The sequence below is a fragment of the Oryzias latipes genome, chromosome 21 (assembly GCF_002234675.1).
Source record: "Oryzias latipes chromosome 21, ASM223467v1".
NCBI classification, from domain to species: Eukaryota; Metazoa; Chordata; class Actinopteri; order Beloniformes; family Adrianichthyidae; genus Oryzias; species Oryzias latipes.
The window spans coordinates 23,357,659-23,373,399 of record NC_019879.2 but is presented as its reverse complement, the minus strand read 5'-3'; the positions used below and the strand labels follow the sequence as shown (position 1 = coordinate 23,373,399).

At 38.0% G+C, this 15,741-nt stretch overlaps 1 protein-coding gene across 2 annotated transcripts in view; it reads right to left on the bottom strand.

Moving 5' to 3' along the window:
- Nucleotides 1-246: 246 nt before the first annotated feature.
- The window catches only part of LOC101167004 (multidrug resistance-associated protein 4), a 48,562-nt gene continuing 33,067 nt past the window's right edge, over nucleotides 247-15,741 (bottom strand). The window contains exons 23-31 of one of the 2 annotated variants that reach the window (XM_023951044.1): nucleotides 14,574-14,684; nucleotides 14,379-14,479; nucleotides 12,560-12,751; nucleotides 10,098-10,253; nucleotides 6,868-6,957; nucleotides 6,237-6,409; nucleotides 4,480-4,585; nucleotides 3,156-3,290; nucleotides 247-1,808 (exon numbers count right to left, since the gene is read on the bottom strand). In XM_023951044.1, coding sequence (XP_023806812.1) covers nucleotides 1,731-1,808; nucleotides 3,156-3,290; nucleotides 4,480-4,585; nucleotides 6,237-6,409; nucleotides 6,868-6,957; nucleotides 10,098-10,253; nucleotides 12,560-12,751; nucleotides 14,379-14,479; nucleotides 14,574-14,684 — 1,142 coding nt within the window. In that variant the 3' untranslated portion in view covers nucleotides 247-1,730. The remainder of the gene's footprint in view (nucleotides 1,809-3,155; nucleotides 3,291-4,479; nucleotides 4,586-6,236; nucleotides 6,410-6,867; nucleotides 6,958-10,097; nucleotides 10,254-12,559; nucleotides 12,752-14,378; nucleotides 14,480-14,573; nucleotides 14,685-15,741) is intronic. The other variant, XM_023951045.1, reaches the window with a different exon arrangement.

Here is a 15,741-nt window from a genome sequence, read left to right as displayed (position 1 = left end):
GACACATGTAAAGAAAATAATGCTTAAAATTACACTTCTGTGTATTTATTTATTCAAATTATTATGAATCAGGAGCAGGTGAAAAAAATTATGTTTGAAAAAGACTGTAGCTGTGATTTAGAAGACACAACAAAAAGTCTCAAGCTCCCTGCTCTGCTCCGAGTAGATCTATGTACAGTACATCTTTGTTTTTCTCGTCTGAGTTGGTATCTGGCTCTAAACTGCATGGCTGGATTGCTCCAAAATTGCTCACCATTTTTGTTGCACTGGTAATGTTAGGTTGGTAGTGGGAGGGGCTGTAAGCTAGCAGAAGAGAGTTTAAACAGATGGATGATGGGAAATAAGGGGAGGCTTACTCAGCACTAATGGTACTGCCTACAACTCATAGGCAAATTTCTTATAAACTCCTGTCACTCTGCAGAAATAATGTCCTAGAAAATGACTTTTTAAAAATTTTGGCTACAAAAAAACAAACATGGCAAAATCATAATTAAAAGACCACAGGGAACAGTTGAAATAGGTTAAAAGATGATTGGAGTGGGACTTTAAACAGAGCAGATTTGTTGAAAAATGGGCCAACATACTTAAGTTCTTAGTTCCAAAACCTTTTCTACTCTGTGACTTGATTACATCTTCACTAATGTTTTTTTCTTTTTGTTATGAAACTCATTTTAGTTTAGATTTCACCAAAAATGTGTCAATCTGTTGATTGACTGTCAAATTCACAGCTTTACTGGGTGTATTCCTACAACTTGGGAAAAACTTGGTGACTTTAAATTCAGCCAAGATGCCAATAATCACCTTTATAGCATACCCCCTGAGGGGTTTCCACAGCGAATCAGTTTTCACTGATCTGTATACTTAGTTTGGCAGAGAGTTTAATGCCAGATGCCCTTCCTGACACAACCCTGTATTTTATCCTGGCACAGAAAGAACCAGACCCAAGCCTCCAAATGGTTGCAAAGGTAGGATGTAGCATGTAGGGTCTTGCCCAAGGACCCACATTGGATGAAGCCCATCGCGCCCCCTGGAAAAAAAACCTTGGTTTCCCATGCACCAGTCCTACACACAGCCAACTGAGCCATCCAACTATTTAAGATACCAACAATCAAAAAGCTAAAAAAAAAAACCTGATTTCAAATCATTTTAAAACAAACAGATAGGTCATCTGACCATCTTTTTCTCCTATAGTTATTTTACTGTCGCTTTATAACCAACACGTAGCACTAAGTCATTTGTTTTCCAACACTTTTGCCTATTTGCTTTTGATTAGTGTCTTTTTCTTCTCTGTTTTTGAGAAAAACATTTTGAAATGCTCTTATGCTGATGCTTGCATGTTTTCCTGGGTGCATCCTACAATATTTAAAAATAACTGACTGTGAACTGACATTTTTGCCACACTTCATAATTACACTCTGGGAGGAGCTTTTTCATGTTTTAAATTGATTACAACTAAAAACTTTCTTTTCTGGGTACTGAATTTGTTTACAAGGGAGTATTGAGTTATATCTGTCTTTTTTAATACAATTTTTAAATAAACATTTTTCACCCTTATAACTTACTATTTTGGCATGAGATACTCAGTAAATGTAGGCAACAGTGTTTCCTCAACAAACACCAGTACTTGCCTCGTGTCTAATTTGTCAAACCTAAATTTGTCAGTCAAGTTCATTTGATTTGTGCAGTTTTGCTCTGTGGCAGTTCCAGGACCACATCAGCTCTCCAAACCATCAAAGTGACGTCTCAAAGATGACACGGATGTCCTTGGTAGAGCACGCCTCAGTCAGCTGCTTTTTGTCCGTGTACACCTGAAAACAGATCAGGGGAGCAGTGTCACATCACACAATACAAGCACAGTATCCAATCTGAGCTGTAATCTGTCAAGGTGTGACTCATGACAGATCCAGTCAGAGCACGGTGAAGCGTGCAAAAGTGGTTTACTTACCCTAATAGGCAACTGTGAAATTTAAGGGAGAAGTTTTCTGAGATAATCACGGAAATTAATTGTAGAGTTGTGCACAAACTGGATTACACGTTTGCTTAACTGCAACTGCGCGTGTTCTCACTCAAAGAGGCTCAGACGAATTGAAAATTTCAGGAAAGAAAGTTTGCTCCAAAAAAATAAAATAAAAAAAAAGAGCAGCTTGAGATGTACTGTCTCCTATAGGATTTGCTTTCAACACGGACAAAGAAGCAGGAGCTTGTTATCAGATTATTGAATGCATTTAAACCTTGACTGACAACTATAGAAACTTGACACACAACATGCGAACCATCTCGGCATGTAATAAGTGGTGCCAGACAGTTTTGGGTGCTAAAGAAATCTGATCTAAGAAGAGAACCCTACAATGAAGAAAGGAAAACGCAAAGGCTTGAACAATGTCACTACCAATCCGCCAGTGTGCAGGGTAAGACGATGCTACATAATACCAGTGTGCTGAGTCTTTGAGATCAGTATTTTACTCATTTCCCTCCTCAGGCTGGGAAGATACAGTTCTGCTGATAAATTTGTGCCAGGGACAGAGAGAAAATGAAATGATGCCTACTTTTTCTTATTTCACAAAGACCTGTTTGAAGTTGCAATATAGTATCTGTGGTCCCAGACAGATGCACAAAAAATGGAATTGAACAATGAATAGCCAGCTCTTATCTGTTCTGTGTCTGAAGGGGGAAATACATCACAAATGAATTTTGCAGGATATAAAAAAAAAGAAACAACACACACATATGGACATTCTCTATTACAGTAATCCGCATCGAAAGTTTATCCCAAATCATGATGAAGTTAATCCCAATACTTCAAAAGTGATAACGGCGCAAAGAAAGCTGCTTTTCTGGAATCATTGCTAAAATGATCTGAAAATTACATTATAAGAAAAAAAGATTAAAATACGAGTTTTATTGATGGTTTTGGATGTAAATCTACAAAGGGAGAATTTCTCTGTTGAAATTATTGCTTTGGCTCCCAGTAATCATTTTAAATTAAAATGGTAATCAAGTGTTTTTGCATTGTAAGGGCTATGGACATGGTTTAATGTTTGGTTGTATTATTTTGACCGTGAGCAATGAAGTCTGGAGTTTGGGAGTCTGGGATTAGTGTGCAACAGTCGGTCTCTCATTTCGTGGCAGACTGGGACAAAGGGGAATGTGGCTACCTGTTTGGCTGTTTGGAGCAGGGATGCTGCCTCAGCTCTGCCTGTCTGCTGAACCATCTGGTAGAAGAGCCCATCGTGGTTCTGGAGCAGCACGTATGGTTCATCATACTCCTGCATCCGACCAGCATCAAGAACCTGCAATCATCCATGCAGCACAATGGGAGGGGGTGCTGGTGCCTGTATACTTTAGTTTAAGGAAAACTGACATTTCAGCTGTTTCTCTGCTGAGTGATGCACGCAGACAGAGTAGGTTGTGAATGGGGGAAACAGTAGTTCAGCACACATAGGAGCCATCATTTTATGTGACTCATGCAACAGCAAGCACTGGTGCCCATTCCTGCCCGTAAGGACCAGGGACATTAAGAGCAGTCTGTTAGTAATGTGAAAGTCTAGTACGCTGACTCTGACAGACGAGAGATCAGCGAATTATCCTTGTATTTACTCTGGCATTGAAGAGTCCTGGGGTGGTCCTCAGTCAAATCCAACAATCACACCTTATAGACTCTCTAGTAAATTACCGTCATCACATGCCATGTAAACCACACAATGAAGAGTGCCAATTCAAGCAGTTTGAGAAAAGACTACAATTATATCACAGACAAATTTTAACAAGCCTGACCCCTCTTTCAGTAAGCAATGAGCAGTTTGTTAGCAGCAAAGCCACTTACAGGGAGCATAAAGCACTCTGTCTGCTGTCCTAACCAAAGGTTTCAGCGTAATGCATCGTGAAAAACCTGTCCGACTTTGGACAATGGAATTCACACAGGTCCCAATTCAGTCCTCTCTGAGGGACCGAGGGCGTTTGACACAAGTGCAGGTGTGAAACGGTCCCGACTGTGTGGTACTTGGCCTTTCCGTGCAACTCTCGTAGCAGCTAGGCAGCCACAAGGTCGCGCCCTGCCCTCCATAGAGGATTAACAAATGCTGCCGCAAATGGCACTAATTGGCACCTCTGCAGGCGGCAGCAGGAAGGGGCCAAAGATCAAGTGGCACAAGCCAGGGTTCAATGAGAGGGAATGCTGTGAGGGAGAAATGAGCCCAGTTGTTGCAAATTAAGCAAATTAAATGAACAGACTGAGGATGACGGTAAAGAAACATGGTGTATGTAAGCTCTGGATCTCAGGTGCATTAAGGAAACAGTAATACACATGAATATGTTTGTTACCAAATAGGTTTTGAGCTAAAGTCAGGTTTAAAAACACATGCAACTAATTCAAAATTCTTTTCTTGTAAATAACTGTTTTGACATTTCAACTCAAACAGCCCCTTCATTTTAATATGCTGACATAAAGTGTTGGCTGGTGTAAACGTACTGTTTCCTTACCAGTATTTTGTCACAGTCAATGATAGTGTTGAGCCTGTGAGCAATGGTGAGGACTGTGCAGTCTTGAAACTTGTCCCGAATAGTCTGCTGGATGAGGCTGTCAGTTCTAAAAAAGATCAGGGAACACAACACCTGAGAATAAAAAGAAGAAATCTCTCTTTCTGCAGAGCCTTGGGCAGGGATTTTACAAAACCTGGAAAAATGAGTCATCAACAGAAAAAAAAGAGTGCAATACCAGACAAGCAAAATGTCTATCAGCTTTCTTCAATTTAGTAAAAATGGTTTAGATCAAAAAGACCCACCATATTTATTGATACTATCTTATAGATGGAATATGATAATTACTGTATTTCCTCTCAGTAATATTATTTAACTTCAAGATATGCTGAGATTTGTTAAAACTTCTTTGGTCATTTTTCCAACAAGCATGCTCGAACAAAAACCCAAGTGTTGGCTGTTCCAAAAAAAATAACTTTGTATTTTTTGGAAATCTCTGCATTATCTTCTACAAACACCATTTTTGAATTCCTACGTTTTTTGTTATTTTCTAAGGTTTTTTTTTTAGCACAACTAAAAGCTTCTAGAATCCTTTTTTAACGTAAACCTGATAATAACAAAATATTTAAACTTCCCAAATCAAGTAAGTTCAAAACGTAACACAAAAACTGGTTACTGCAAGTTATAGCATGTCCTTATTATTTCAATAAACCCCTCCTGATCCTCCAGTTAGCTTTTAAACCACACCTAAGCAATCAATCAGCATTTGAACCATACTTCAGCTGCTCTGATGAGCGTTTGACTGAGGCAGGCTGCTTCAAATGATTGTTTAAAGGATATAGAGATGCTAAAAAAAGAAAAAAACAGGAAAGTGTTTGTGAGTTCTATGCTTTCAGCCACAAGGGCTGCATATTGCAACAGAGTAACGTTTATTGAGATAACTTAAAACAATCTCCGTGGAATATATAAGTGCTAAACTTGATCCACTTTAGGGTTAAGTTTGATTTTTTTAGTTATCATTTTTTCCAAAATACTAATTAACTGTAAACAAAAAAAATTAGCCATCTGTATAAAATCAAAGTTTTGTTTAAATGTACTTGAAAATGAGAATTCTAAAAGATGACAGCTTTCTTTGATTAAGGTAAAAAATTAATTTATCTCAAATTGCAGATCAATTTTCACGACCTAGTATTAAAAATGTTGTTTTTTGTATGCATCACGTACAGTTGTTTGTTCTGTTGTTAATTGTTTATGTTCTGTTTTTGTTTTGTCTTTTACCTCAGTGGATTCTTTCGTGTTGCTCAATTGTGACTTTCAAATAGCCTCTTTGGGACTAATGAAGTTAACAATACAGAATGTAATGGAACCTATTTAGGTACCAATAATGAGGCTCACAATGAACACATTTTATGAATAAAACTATGAATACACTAAAAAAACTGGATCCTGTTGACTTTGCTGTAGGGTCTCATGGCCAACTCCCCACATTTGATCTTCCTAATTTATCAGTCATTTAGAGGTAGACAAGTCAGTTTATGAAAAAGCCTGAAAACTTTATTCTGTGAAAAAAAGAAACCCTTTTATGTATTCAAACAATAACACATGCTACATTATTTTAAGTCAATGCAATCATTTACAGAGGCAGGAAAGACACCTAAAACCTAAGCTGAACTTCTGTGTTACTAAGGACATAATTGCATTGGATATAAACTCTTTCAAAAACAATTGTGAGAAACTTTGACTCTGAAGTCATTCCTGACCTCGGGTCCACGTTGGCTGTAGCTTCGTCAAGAATAAGGATCCGGTTTTTCCGGAGGATGGCCCTGGCCAGACACACCAGCTGCCTCTGGCCCACACTAAAGTTAGAGCCAGACTCTGTCAGAACTGCTTCCAGCTTATTGGGTAGGTCTTCCACCACGGCCTTCATCTGCACCTGCAGTGAGAGAGAACACACCCCCAGCCCTTCATTACTCCGGCATAAAGGCGCCCTGTGGAGATGTCTTTAAAGAGCCATCCAAACACACCCATTAACTGGCTGGCTCAATGCAGAGCCAGATCCACTGATGACCTTGGCCAGGGCTCTCTTGTGACCAGCCTCTAGCTTTAATCCAGGCCACCAAACCCATTCAGAGGCAGGACCAGGAGCTGAAGCCCTTCACTGTGGGGGGAGCCTTCATCCTGGTTGCCCTGACTGCCCAAACACATCTCCCCCAGCACTTTCAATGGTTCCCCGTTACAAGCCGCACATTGAGCTGGGCCCCATGGCCCTAATGGGATTTCCCCCCATGACTTGTGGCGAGCAGGGAGGCTGAATGGCAGCATTGTACAGGGGACAGAGGGATCCCCCCTGAGCCAGTGAGGGGGGAATCATTCAGAGCCACGCTGGAGTACCTCTTGGAGTGCATTCCACAGGTCCTCATCTGTGTGCTGCCTGAAAGGGTCCAGATTCTTCCTCATGGTGCCCGTGAAGAGAACCGGGTCCTGTGGATAGATGGATATAGAAAGAGAAGGCCGTGGCCAGTTAAGATAATGACGAGGGGAAGGATGTACAAAAGGGTTAAGACAGGACTTATAGGAGACAGCCAAGCAATGCTTGAGGGGAAGATGTTCACAATGGGGCTAGCTTCACTCATGAGCTTTTAGCAATCCCTTCACCAACTACTTCAATACGTTGATCTTTTTACTTGGAAAACGAGAGCATGTTCCGTGTTGCTGGAGAGCAGCATTTGTGAAACCTTGTCTACAAATCTTCATGTGATAAATAAAGAAATTCAAATGTTAAAACTAAAACTCAACCTCAAACACAAAACAAAACAAAATACAAATGATTTTTGAGGAAGCTTGGCCACAAATACGACTTTATTTGGTTTTCTGAGCACACTTAAAATTAAAATATAGAAATGGCATAAACTTGGAAAAGATTCAATTGGAGGTAAAAGTGCTGTAATGGCCCCAAAATAAAAAAGGACTGAGTCTGCAGTGCAGCAAACATCCATATCCAGAACTGATGCTAACACAGTGTCCTGATCCCATCTGAGGGAATGTAACAACTCACTCCAGATATGAATCTGACCTCAATTCAAGACAGAAGGAGTTCCCCTCCATCTAGGTCAGCTATGGGGACTTGAGCTTCCGACTTGGACTTGAGTCGCACAAAAATATCACATGGAGACTTAAACTGAAAATTTCAACCATTGGCTTTTTAAATTATATTTACATGTTCATTTTTCTTGTGCTTAATTTTTATATGTGGTAGGAATAAAAGAGAAGAGGTATTATCATTAACTTTATACCAGAACTGGACTGAGTGCGTTCCAAATAGGAAGTCCCTGCTGGCTCCAAGAAGCCAAATCTCATAGACTTCTATTGAGAAATAAACATTATTCGGTCATTAAATGTGTTAGAATAACTACTCTGGTACCTTGTTTTCTAACATGTTCTAATTTCTTCCATGATATTTTTTTCTGTAGTACAAATTATTCAGATTATAAACTGGCCAATCAGATGCCTCAAAAAAAGTAAGTGGTGTCACATTGAATGTTTGATTGACATATTCTCCCGAGCTCGCTTTCAAGTGAAAGTGGTGTGGACCACCAACAAGCTCACTAATGATTGGCGAGAGTGGTTGCCATAGAAATGATGACTCAGATCAATTCAGACCAATCACTACTTACGGATGTTGTCTGGCTCCAACATGGCAGCAAAAAAATGTCGACCGCAATAGATTTAATTTCATTGGAGCCGGAAGTTATCCATTTTCTATGGGTTTCATCACACTCACTTGGTCCAGCTCTCAAATGCAATCAATGGTTCTTGTTGTTTTGAAGCCCCCTTGTTTTCATTTAATATCAGTAGAACATTCATAAGAAAAACAACATAGGAAATGACTCGGACTGTTGATCAAAGACATTAGACAACATTTCTTAAAAATATACTTGTGTGTATCTTTGATATAGGTGTAAACAAAAAGTCATACTTCAAAATGGGTGAAAAGGCTCTACTATTTAGAGTCACTGGCTTCATCATCAACTGGGCTTTCTTACAGGTTGGAGAATCACCACTGTGAAAAGCTACATGGAAAACGAGCTAAATCGCAGCATACACTTTTGCATTTGGAAGCACACATTTATAGATTTCCTACAGCTTAGTTATGAGAACACCATATCAACGTTTTTAGCAGGTCAGAAGAACTTCATTCCTGCTACCTGTGCCTCAACAAAATGTTCCACCTCTTCACTTCCTATGAGCTATTCCTCTATCACATAAATACCACATTGTCATTAAGCCAACTGAAGTCCCAATTTAAACTAGTTTCTGGCACTCTTTAATTGAGGATTCTGTGTCAGGTTGGAAAAAAGTGCTTTCAAGCATCACCATGGGTCGATTATGTGCTCCAGCAACTCTAAGCCCTCTGTTTGCTTAGAATTCATGTTACAAGAAGTCATTCCTGGGAAATCAAAAGAAACTGAAATGGATCTCTTTAAATACTGTATGCTATTATAAGTTCATCGCAATCAAATCTCTATGTTCATGAAGTACACATAAAACGTAAAGTATTTTAGTTTTTCTGTGGGAACGTTTACCTGCATGGCATTGCTTTGCTGATATTTTGAAATGGAATAAAAGAGGATTTCAGCAGAATATTTTAAGTCTAGGCACTTGTTAAGTTATGTACTATAAGTTTAAAGAATACTCTGTAGAAAGCCTTAACTTCTCTTAGTGCTGTTTGCATAATGAAAACTGCCATGCCCTATATGCAATTAAAGTTCTGACATTTAACCTGCCACTTTTATCAAGTTTCTCCCTCCAGGAGAGGCGGAAAAGTAAACAAAATCTCATCAAACATACGTAAAATCCATCTCTAACTAGTTAAGACAAGGAAGTAAAACTTTATCTGCAGAAGTAGCTGTGCCAGAAACCTATCAAATCTACAGACAAGCATTAATGAAACTCTTCTCGGGCATCTTGGCTGCAGCCTTGAAATATATGAGACTTGGGCTAAGTGCAGTGTACATTGGGACTCTGTCTATAAGGATGGGGGAGACTTCTTCTAAGCAGCTTTCCCATGTTTGGGGGGTAGATGGCTAATCCTCTGTCAGGGATGGGGAACTGCTCTCTTTACAGTTCAGGCCGTGGGAGTCTTTTCCCCTCCCTCCACTCTTCTGACACTCACCCTCAGGCTGGCATTTTCTTAATGCCGTATCAGTTTCAACAAGCGGAAATAAAGTTAAACTGTCTCAAGGCATCTGTTTGTCTCACTTTCAGAAATCCCCATAGTGGCAAGTATAATTCTCCTCACTTGTTTTGGGTATTTTTTCAAAGCCAAGCGTATATAAAAAAGCTTGCCAAATCATGAAGTTGTTAACATCATTCATGTGACATTTCTGTCGTTTCTCCATCAAGAGGAATCGCAGAACCTCACAAAAGCAATCAAAGCTAAAGTTAAGCAGTGTTACTATTAAAAAACAACAAAGAGTGAATCAGTGTATTTGTAAAAATGTCAGCTATTCATTTAGATTATGAACAGCTAGAAGATGATTGATTTGAAAGTAAGCACAGTCTCCATCAACAATTCCTTTTATTTCCAGGGCAACTTTCTCTCTGCCTGCCTCCGTACGCACCTGTGGTATGATTGACATTTTCTGCCGAAGAGGATGTAGACCAATCTCAGAAGTCAGAAAGCCATCAATGGTGATTTTTCCTTCAGGTTCTGCAAGTCGGAACAAGGCCGATACTAGGGAGCTTTTACCGGCGCCGGTGCGCCCGACAATGCCGACCTATGGAGAGAAATGTGACTGTTTTGACGCATCAACAAAAGATCTGAAATGTGGACCATTGGTAGAATACTATGAAAGACATTGGCAAAGGAGTGACAAAAAGTGGTCAAATGTTTTTAAATTTTTACTTTTTTTTTCATCGCGTTTTGAGGTCAGGTCACACAGCCTCCACGTACATTTTGCACATTTTCCATTAATTAAATTTCTGTCTTTCAAGATACATGCTGGATCTACATAATTCATAAGTGTTTCTTGCGTTCATCATTTGTCAATGACCGCAGATGTCCGTCAAGGGTTTCGGCCGACAGGTCTTTATGTGAATTTGTTTTTGAGCTTTTCAGAATTGGTCGGTTGAGAATAATGCAGTTTATGCATATTTTACGTACTTTATGTGCATGATTTTTGCGAGATGCATAGGCATAGTTGTGGTTTTCCACGACCGTTCAACGTATGTCCACATGTTTAACAGACTTACTGTCAAATCATGTATACGCCGTATGTCACATTAGAATTATGTAAACTGACGTGCAAATTACTGATGAATTGACTACAAACGGCATTCTGACAGTGTTCTACGTTGATTTAGGTGTTCTTTGCATGGTCTTTTCCTACTTCTTCTGTGGTTTTGACACGGCTAAGTTGTGATACATTTGAAAATTTTCCACAAAGACCACAACTTTTATCACTTTTTCCATATATATTTATGTACGACCAATTTTTATGCAATATGCTCAAAACGTATGTGGTGGCTGTGTGACACGGCCTTTAGGCAACTGGATCTTTGAAAATGTTTAGTTTGCTCGAGTTGTTGCGGTGACCTTCAAACCCAGCTGAAGCCCCCTTTGACACCACACTGTGCTAGAGTAATTGACCCCATGGCATGGTTTGTTTGGTTGCTTATATTTTGTTTTCACAGACAGAATGCTTGGCTTGCCAAAAGCACCATTTCAGAAGCTAAAAAAAGACTTGGTTACCTCAAAATGTGACATCAGCTGTACAAAAATACATTTAGATTTTTTAAAAATGGCACATAACCTTTTAGGCTTCATTTCCTGACTCTTCCAAAAAATGTTTAAAAAAAAACAACAACTTTAAAATCACTGCATTTGTGTACAGCTCAGTTGTTGACCAATTTTTGATTTATCATCCTAATTTAAAAAAAACCCTGCAAACGTTTTGACATTCAAAAAAGTAGGATGCGGGTTAACTTAAGATTTTTATATCAGTGGTCTAAACTGTATAAATATATTTGGTATTTTAATAGTTTTAGAAATGAAATTTGTCCAAAAAAATGTTTTATTTAAAAGCATACAAAAACAAACATTTGATGACTGACAAAAAATATTTCCACACAGAAATAAATCAAGAAAAGGTAAACTTGTTTCACTCTTAAAAACATAAAAACGGAACTCAATAGTAGTTCTTAATGTCTTCACTTTTGACATGCAGCATTTAATTCTACCTATCTACAACAATTTCCATTTTATTAAAGATGTTAAGCTGATAATGTTTCGTAAATTTTAATTAAAAGACCTGTTTGTAAAATTTATAAAAATACTTTTAAAAAGTCATCAAAGCAATTTCTTCTCACAATACAATTATTTTAGGGAAATTTTAATATAATGAATTTTAAAGTACTTAACCTCAGTCTTTCTTTTGATGTTTTCTGGCTTTGTATTGCTTTGAAATTACCTTGGTAGTGAATTGAATTATTTTAATAGGCCACTTTTAACAGAATTATTATTCCTATGAGACCTGTTAGGTGAAAGTAAGGGTGTCAGAAGATATGTCAGGATGCACACCACCTTTTACCCCCATTGCCTGGGGCAGAATTCCCTCCCACGAGCTGTCAGAGCTTGGTCCTCGACACTTATCAACTCATCCATTGTGAAATCAGCCACCCTGGCCAACCATAACCATGCAAAATACACCCCCCTGCATTAAACACAATCTCAATCACCCCCAACAATCTCTCCCTGCCTTCCTCTTTCTCCTTTTTGCTCTTTTCACTCCCTGCTTCTCCTCTCTTTCACTGCATAAACAATTGTCACTGTCAGGTAACTCAAAATGCAAATTGGAACCAAACGGATCCACTTGAACAGTCTTAATTACATGATATGTATTCCATGAATCACAAATGGTATAGTCCTGAAGATGCAGCAGCACAATGTGATGTCCTTTTAATAATTGATTTGGAAATAATGCCACGTTAAAAGAATCTCACCACCCCTTTTACTCTGAGTGCATATAAAGTCACAAACTGCACGCCCAGGTAAACATGAACAGGTGGAGATGAAGACAAAAACCTTTTCTTTGGATGCAAAGGTAACACTCAGGTCCTTCAGGACCAGAGGTTCGCCGACACTGTAGGAGAAGTTGACTCTGTCTAAGGTGACGGTGCCGGTCTGTGGCCAGTCTTCAGGAGGTTGGAAGTCCGTCTCCCACTGTGCCTCGCTTTCCAGCTCTGCATACTCAACCACTCTTTCCACTGATGTCATCTGCAGTGACAGAAATGGTCAGGTCTTTTTCTCGTGTGTATGAGGGATAAAACAAAAACCAATAAAACCCAAAGGAGAAATTGGATCATTTTAAGATCTATAATGGCTTAAACCAACCAAACTATAGATCCCAAATAATTTGGATATGGTGCCTCAAATGTATTATCAATCTATTATTGTAAAAATAATACAGTTTTATGTATCATCTTCTGTTAGGAGTGGAACAATGAAGAATAAACAAAGGAAAATAAAACAAAAATGACCTGTTTTTTGGGTTTTTTGACAGTTAGCTCTGAATATAAAGTGTATGGAATGGCTCTTTTAGTGGTTGTCATTAAATACATTGTTAATGAATGACTAAGAACTGTTACTTGTTCCACCAGTTTTGTTTCTTTCTTTTTTAAGTTAAGACAAACGGTTAAACCAAAAAAATAAAATAAAATGGAAAAAAAGAAAACACGAAAACAATCAAGACAAAAATTGACACAATATTTGAAACTTATATGATGGCCCATAAGCTACTTTACTAAATTGGCTTTAAAACTTGGTCAGACACTCAGCATCCAATGTGAAGAAAAATAATAATTTGACTGTTGTTTATTTTTTTGAAAAGTTTTTTCGTTAAACAAAAAATGTAATTTCAATAATAGTGTGTGAGATACTTTTTTTTAATAAATCTTCCATTCTTAAAAGACTTGCACATAATGATAAAAGGTGTTTTGATTTTAAGGTGGATTTTCACCTTTTATTTAGTCCGATTATGCTCCACTATTCTGAGTCTTTTCTGTTGTGACAACCAGGTTCTTAATGATACTACTTCTACTTAAAATTTCTTCATATTTTTCCTGTCCACAGTTGGCATTTGCCTGCTCTCTATGGGAGACCATGCCAAAAATCCTTGAATTGAAGCATAGACTACTTTTACAATACGACTAGGACAATCTAGCCAGTTGCTAATGATCTAAGCTAAATTCAATTAAGATGATCCAATATTATTTAAAATAAGTGATTCATAACAACTGTAATTTATTAAGCTAACTTCCATAGATCCTTTGTGTAGCGCTTTGAGGAACTGGTTGTGACTTTGGGCTTTTCTAAATAAACATACTGTTAATTATTTTGAATTTCCCAACACTAACATAGCCACAGTGACTTAAAAAAAATTCGAATCAAAGTCTGACAAGCATTATATATGTTGGTTTCATGACAAAGTTATTTATTATTTATAACAGCTGTACTGCCTTTGTCCCTCCACGTCTAATTGGGCTTGTGCTCTCAGGCAGCCTACTCCTTCTCAGATATTTGCTTGTCCCTGTGTTTTTTCTTTGTTAATATAGTTTTGGTCATGCTTTAGGTCTATCTTATTCTCAGCTTCTGGTTTTTTACAAGTTTCTAAATAACAGTCAAAGTTTGTGTCGTCCTGTTGTGGTTCCTGGCAAATTTTTTGGACCCAACATTTGGGTCTTCCAACAGTCACAAATGAGCCCAAAAGACCAGGAGGTTACACAAAAGCCAATCTGATTTGTCAAAATTTCATTAACAAAAAAACACATGAGAAGGGGGATTGGAAAAACCATGATTTTTTTAATTAATAGTGACTTGAGAGCTTCACTGTAAGTGTTCTTACCATGTTCTCTATCTCTGCACTCTGTCTGACACCCCACTGAAACATTCCTGTGAGTGTAACGGCATAAGTCAGAGCCAGACCCACTGCACCTGGTTCTAGACCTGAAACATTAGACAAATAAAGAAACAATTTTAGTGTTGCTTCACAGCTAACTCCTCAAAGATCGGTGATGGATTACATGAGAGTCTACAGTACCCTCTTTGAGATACAGACACCCAAAAGCTGTAATGGTGACAAAGACTGAACATATCACATCCAGGCGCACTGCAAACCATCGAGAAGTAGTCAGGAACAAGAACCAGGCTTCTGAAAACAAACACAGAGAAGAAATGAATGTGTAAAATCTTTTTTTAAAACTATTAAATATACAAATACATTTATAAATTTATTTTAGAAAGTCTGAGTATTTTACGTGAATATAAATATTCAAGCATCTGGGATTTATGCAAGAAATTCACTGAAAAAATGTATCATCATTCGCGTTTGAACGCGTGAAAATAGGTTTTCCATCTTTATTTGGCTTGATTAGGTTTCACACTCGTGTGAGCAAAGACTGAATTGGATTGAACCATTCTATAGACGTCACACAGACCAAACTACAAAATCTTGTTTTAGATAGTATTGCCTAAAAGTAAGATTTACTGTATTTTCCACACTTTAGGGCGCACAGCAAACAATGTATGCTCTGAACTGTACGGCACATTAGGTGAGACAAAAGAGTCAGAGGTAAGTCCATCATTCAGACTTTATTAACTGTGTTCACATTAACTCTAGAACTTATTTGTAACTATTTACACACTAGCCACATTAGGAACATTAGCCGAGGTAGCCCATTCACAGTACCTGTAACTCCCAACCTTGTTTGCAACATGTAAAAACATGACGGTTCTACACCGCAACATGTTAGTCCCATTGGTGTATTTCCATTAGCATATTTACAATAAATAAAATCATGGTCCAACACATAGCCCTGTTAATGTATTCACAATGACACCAAATTTTTTCTGCAACAGCACATCCAAATTTTAATTGATAGGCTGTAGAAGACACACGAAATGCAACTTTTTGAAAACAAGTTAAGGCTTTTAAGTTTGCATTTTAGTACAGAAAATATGACAGGAATAATAGGAAGAAAAACAAAGACCAAAAGAAGAGAACCAACAATGTTTTAAAAACATTGATAAATGGCTCCTTGCAATACAATTTTTATAGACAATATTTTTTCTGCTTTTGCTGCGGTTTGCACTGTGATGTCTTTGATTGGTGAACTTTTTTTGCAATTCATAGAAAGTGGATTCTATGGTCCACTTCAGCGATTTTTTTATCTGATAAATAGTTTGAATGTTTTCAAAATGTTGATGAA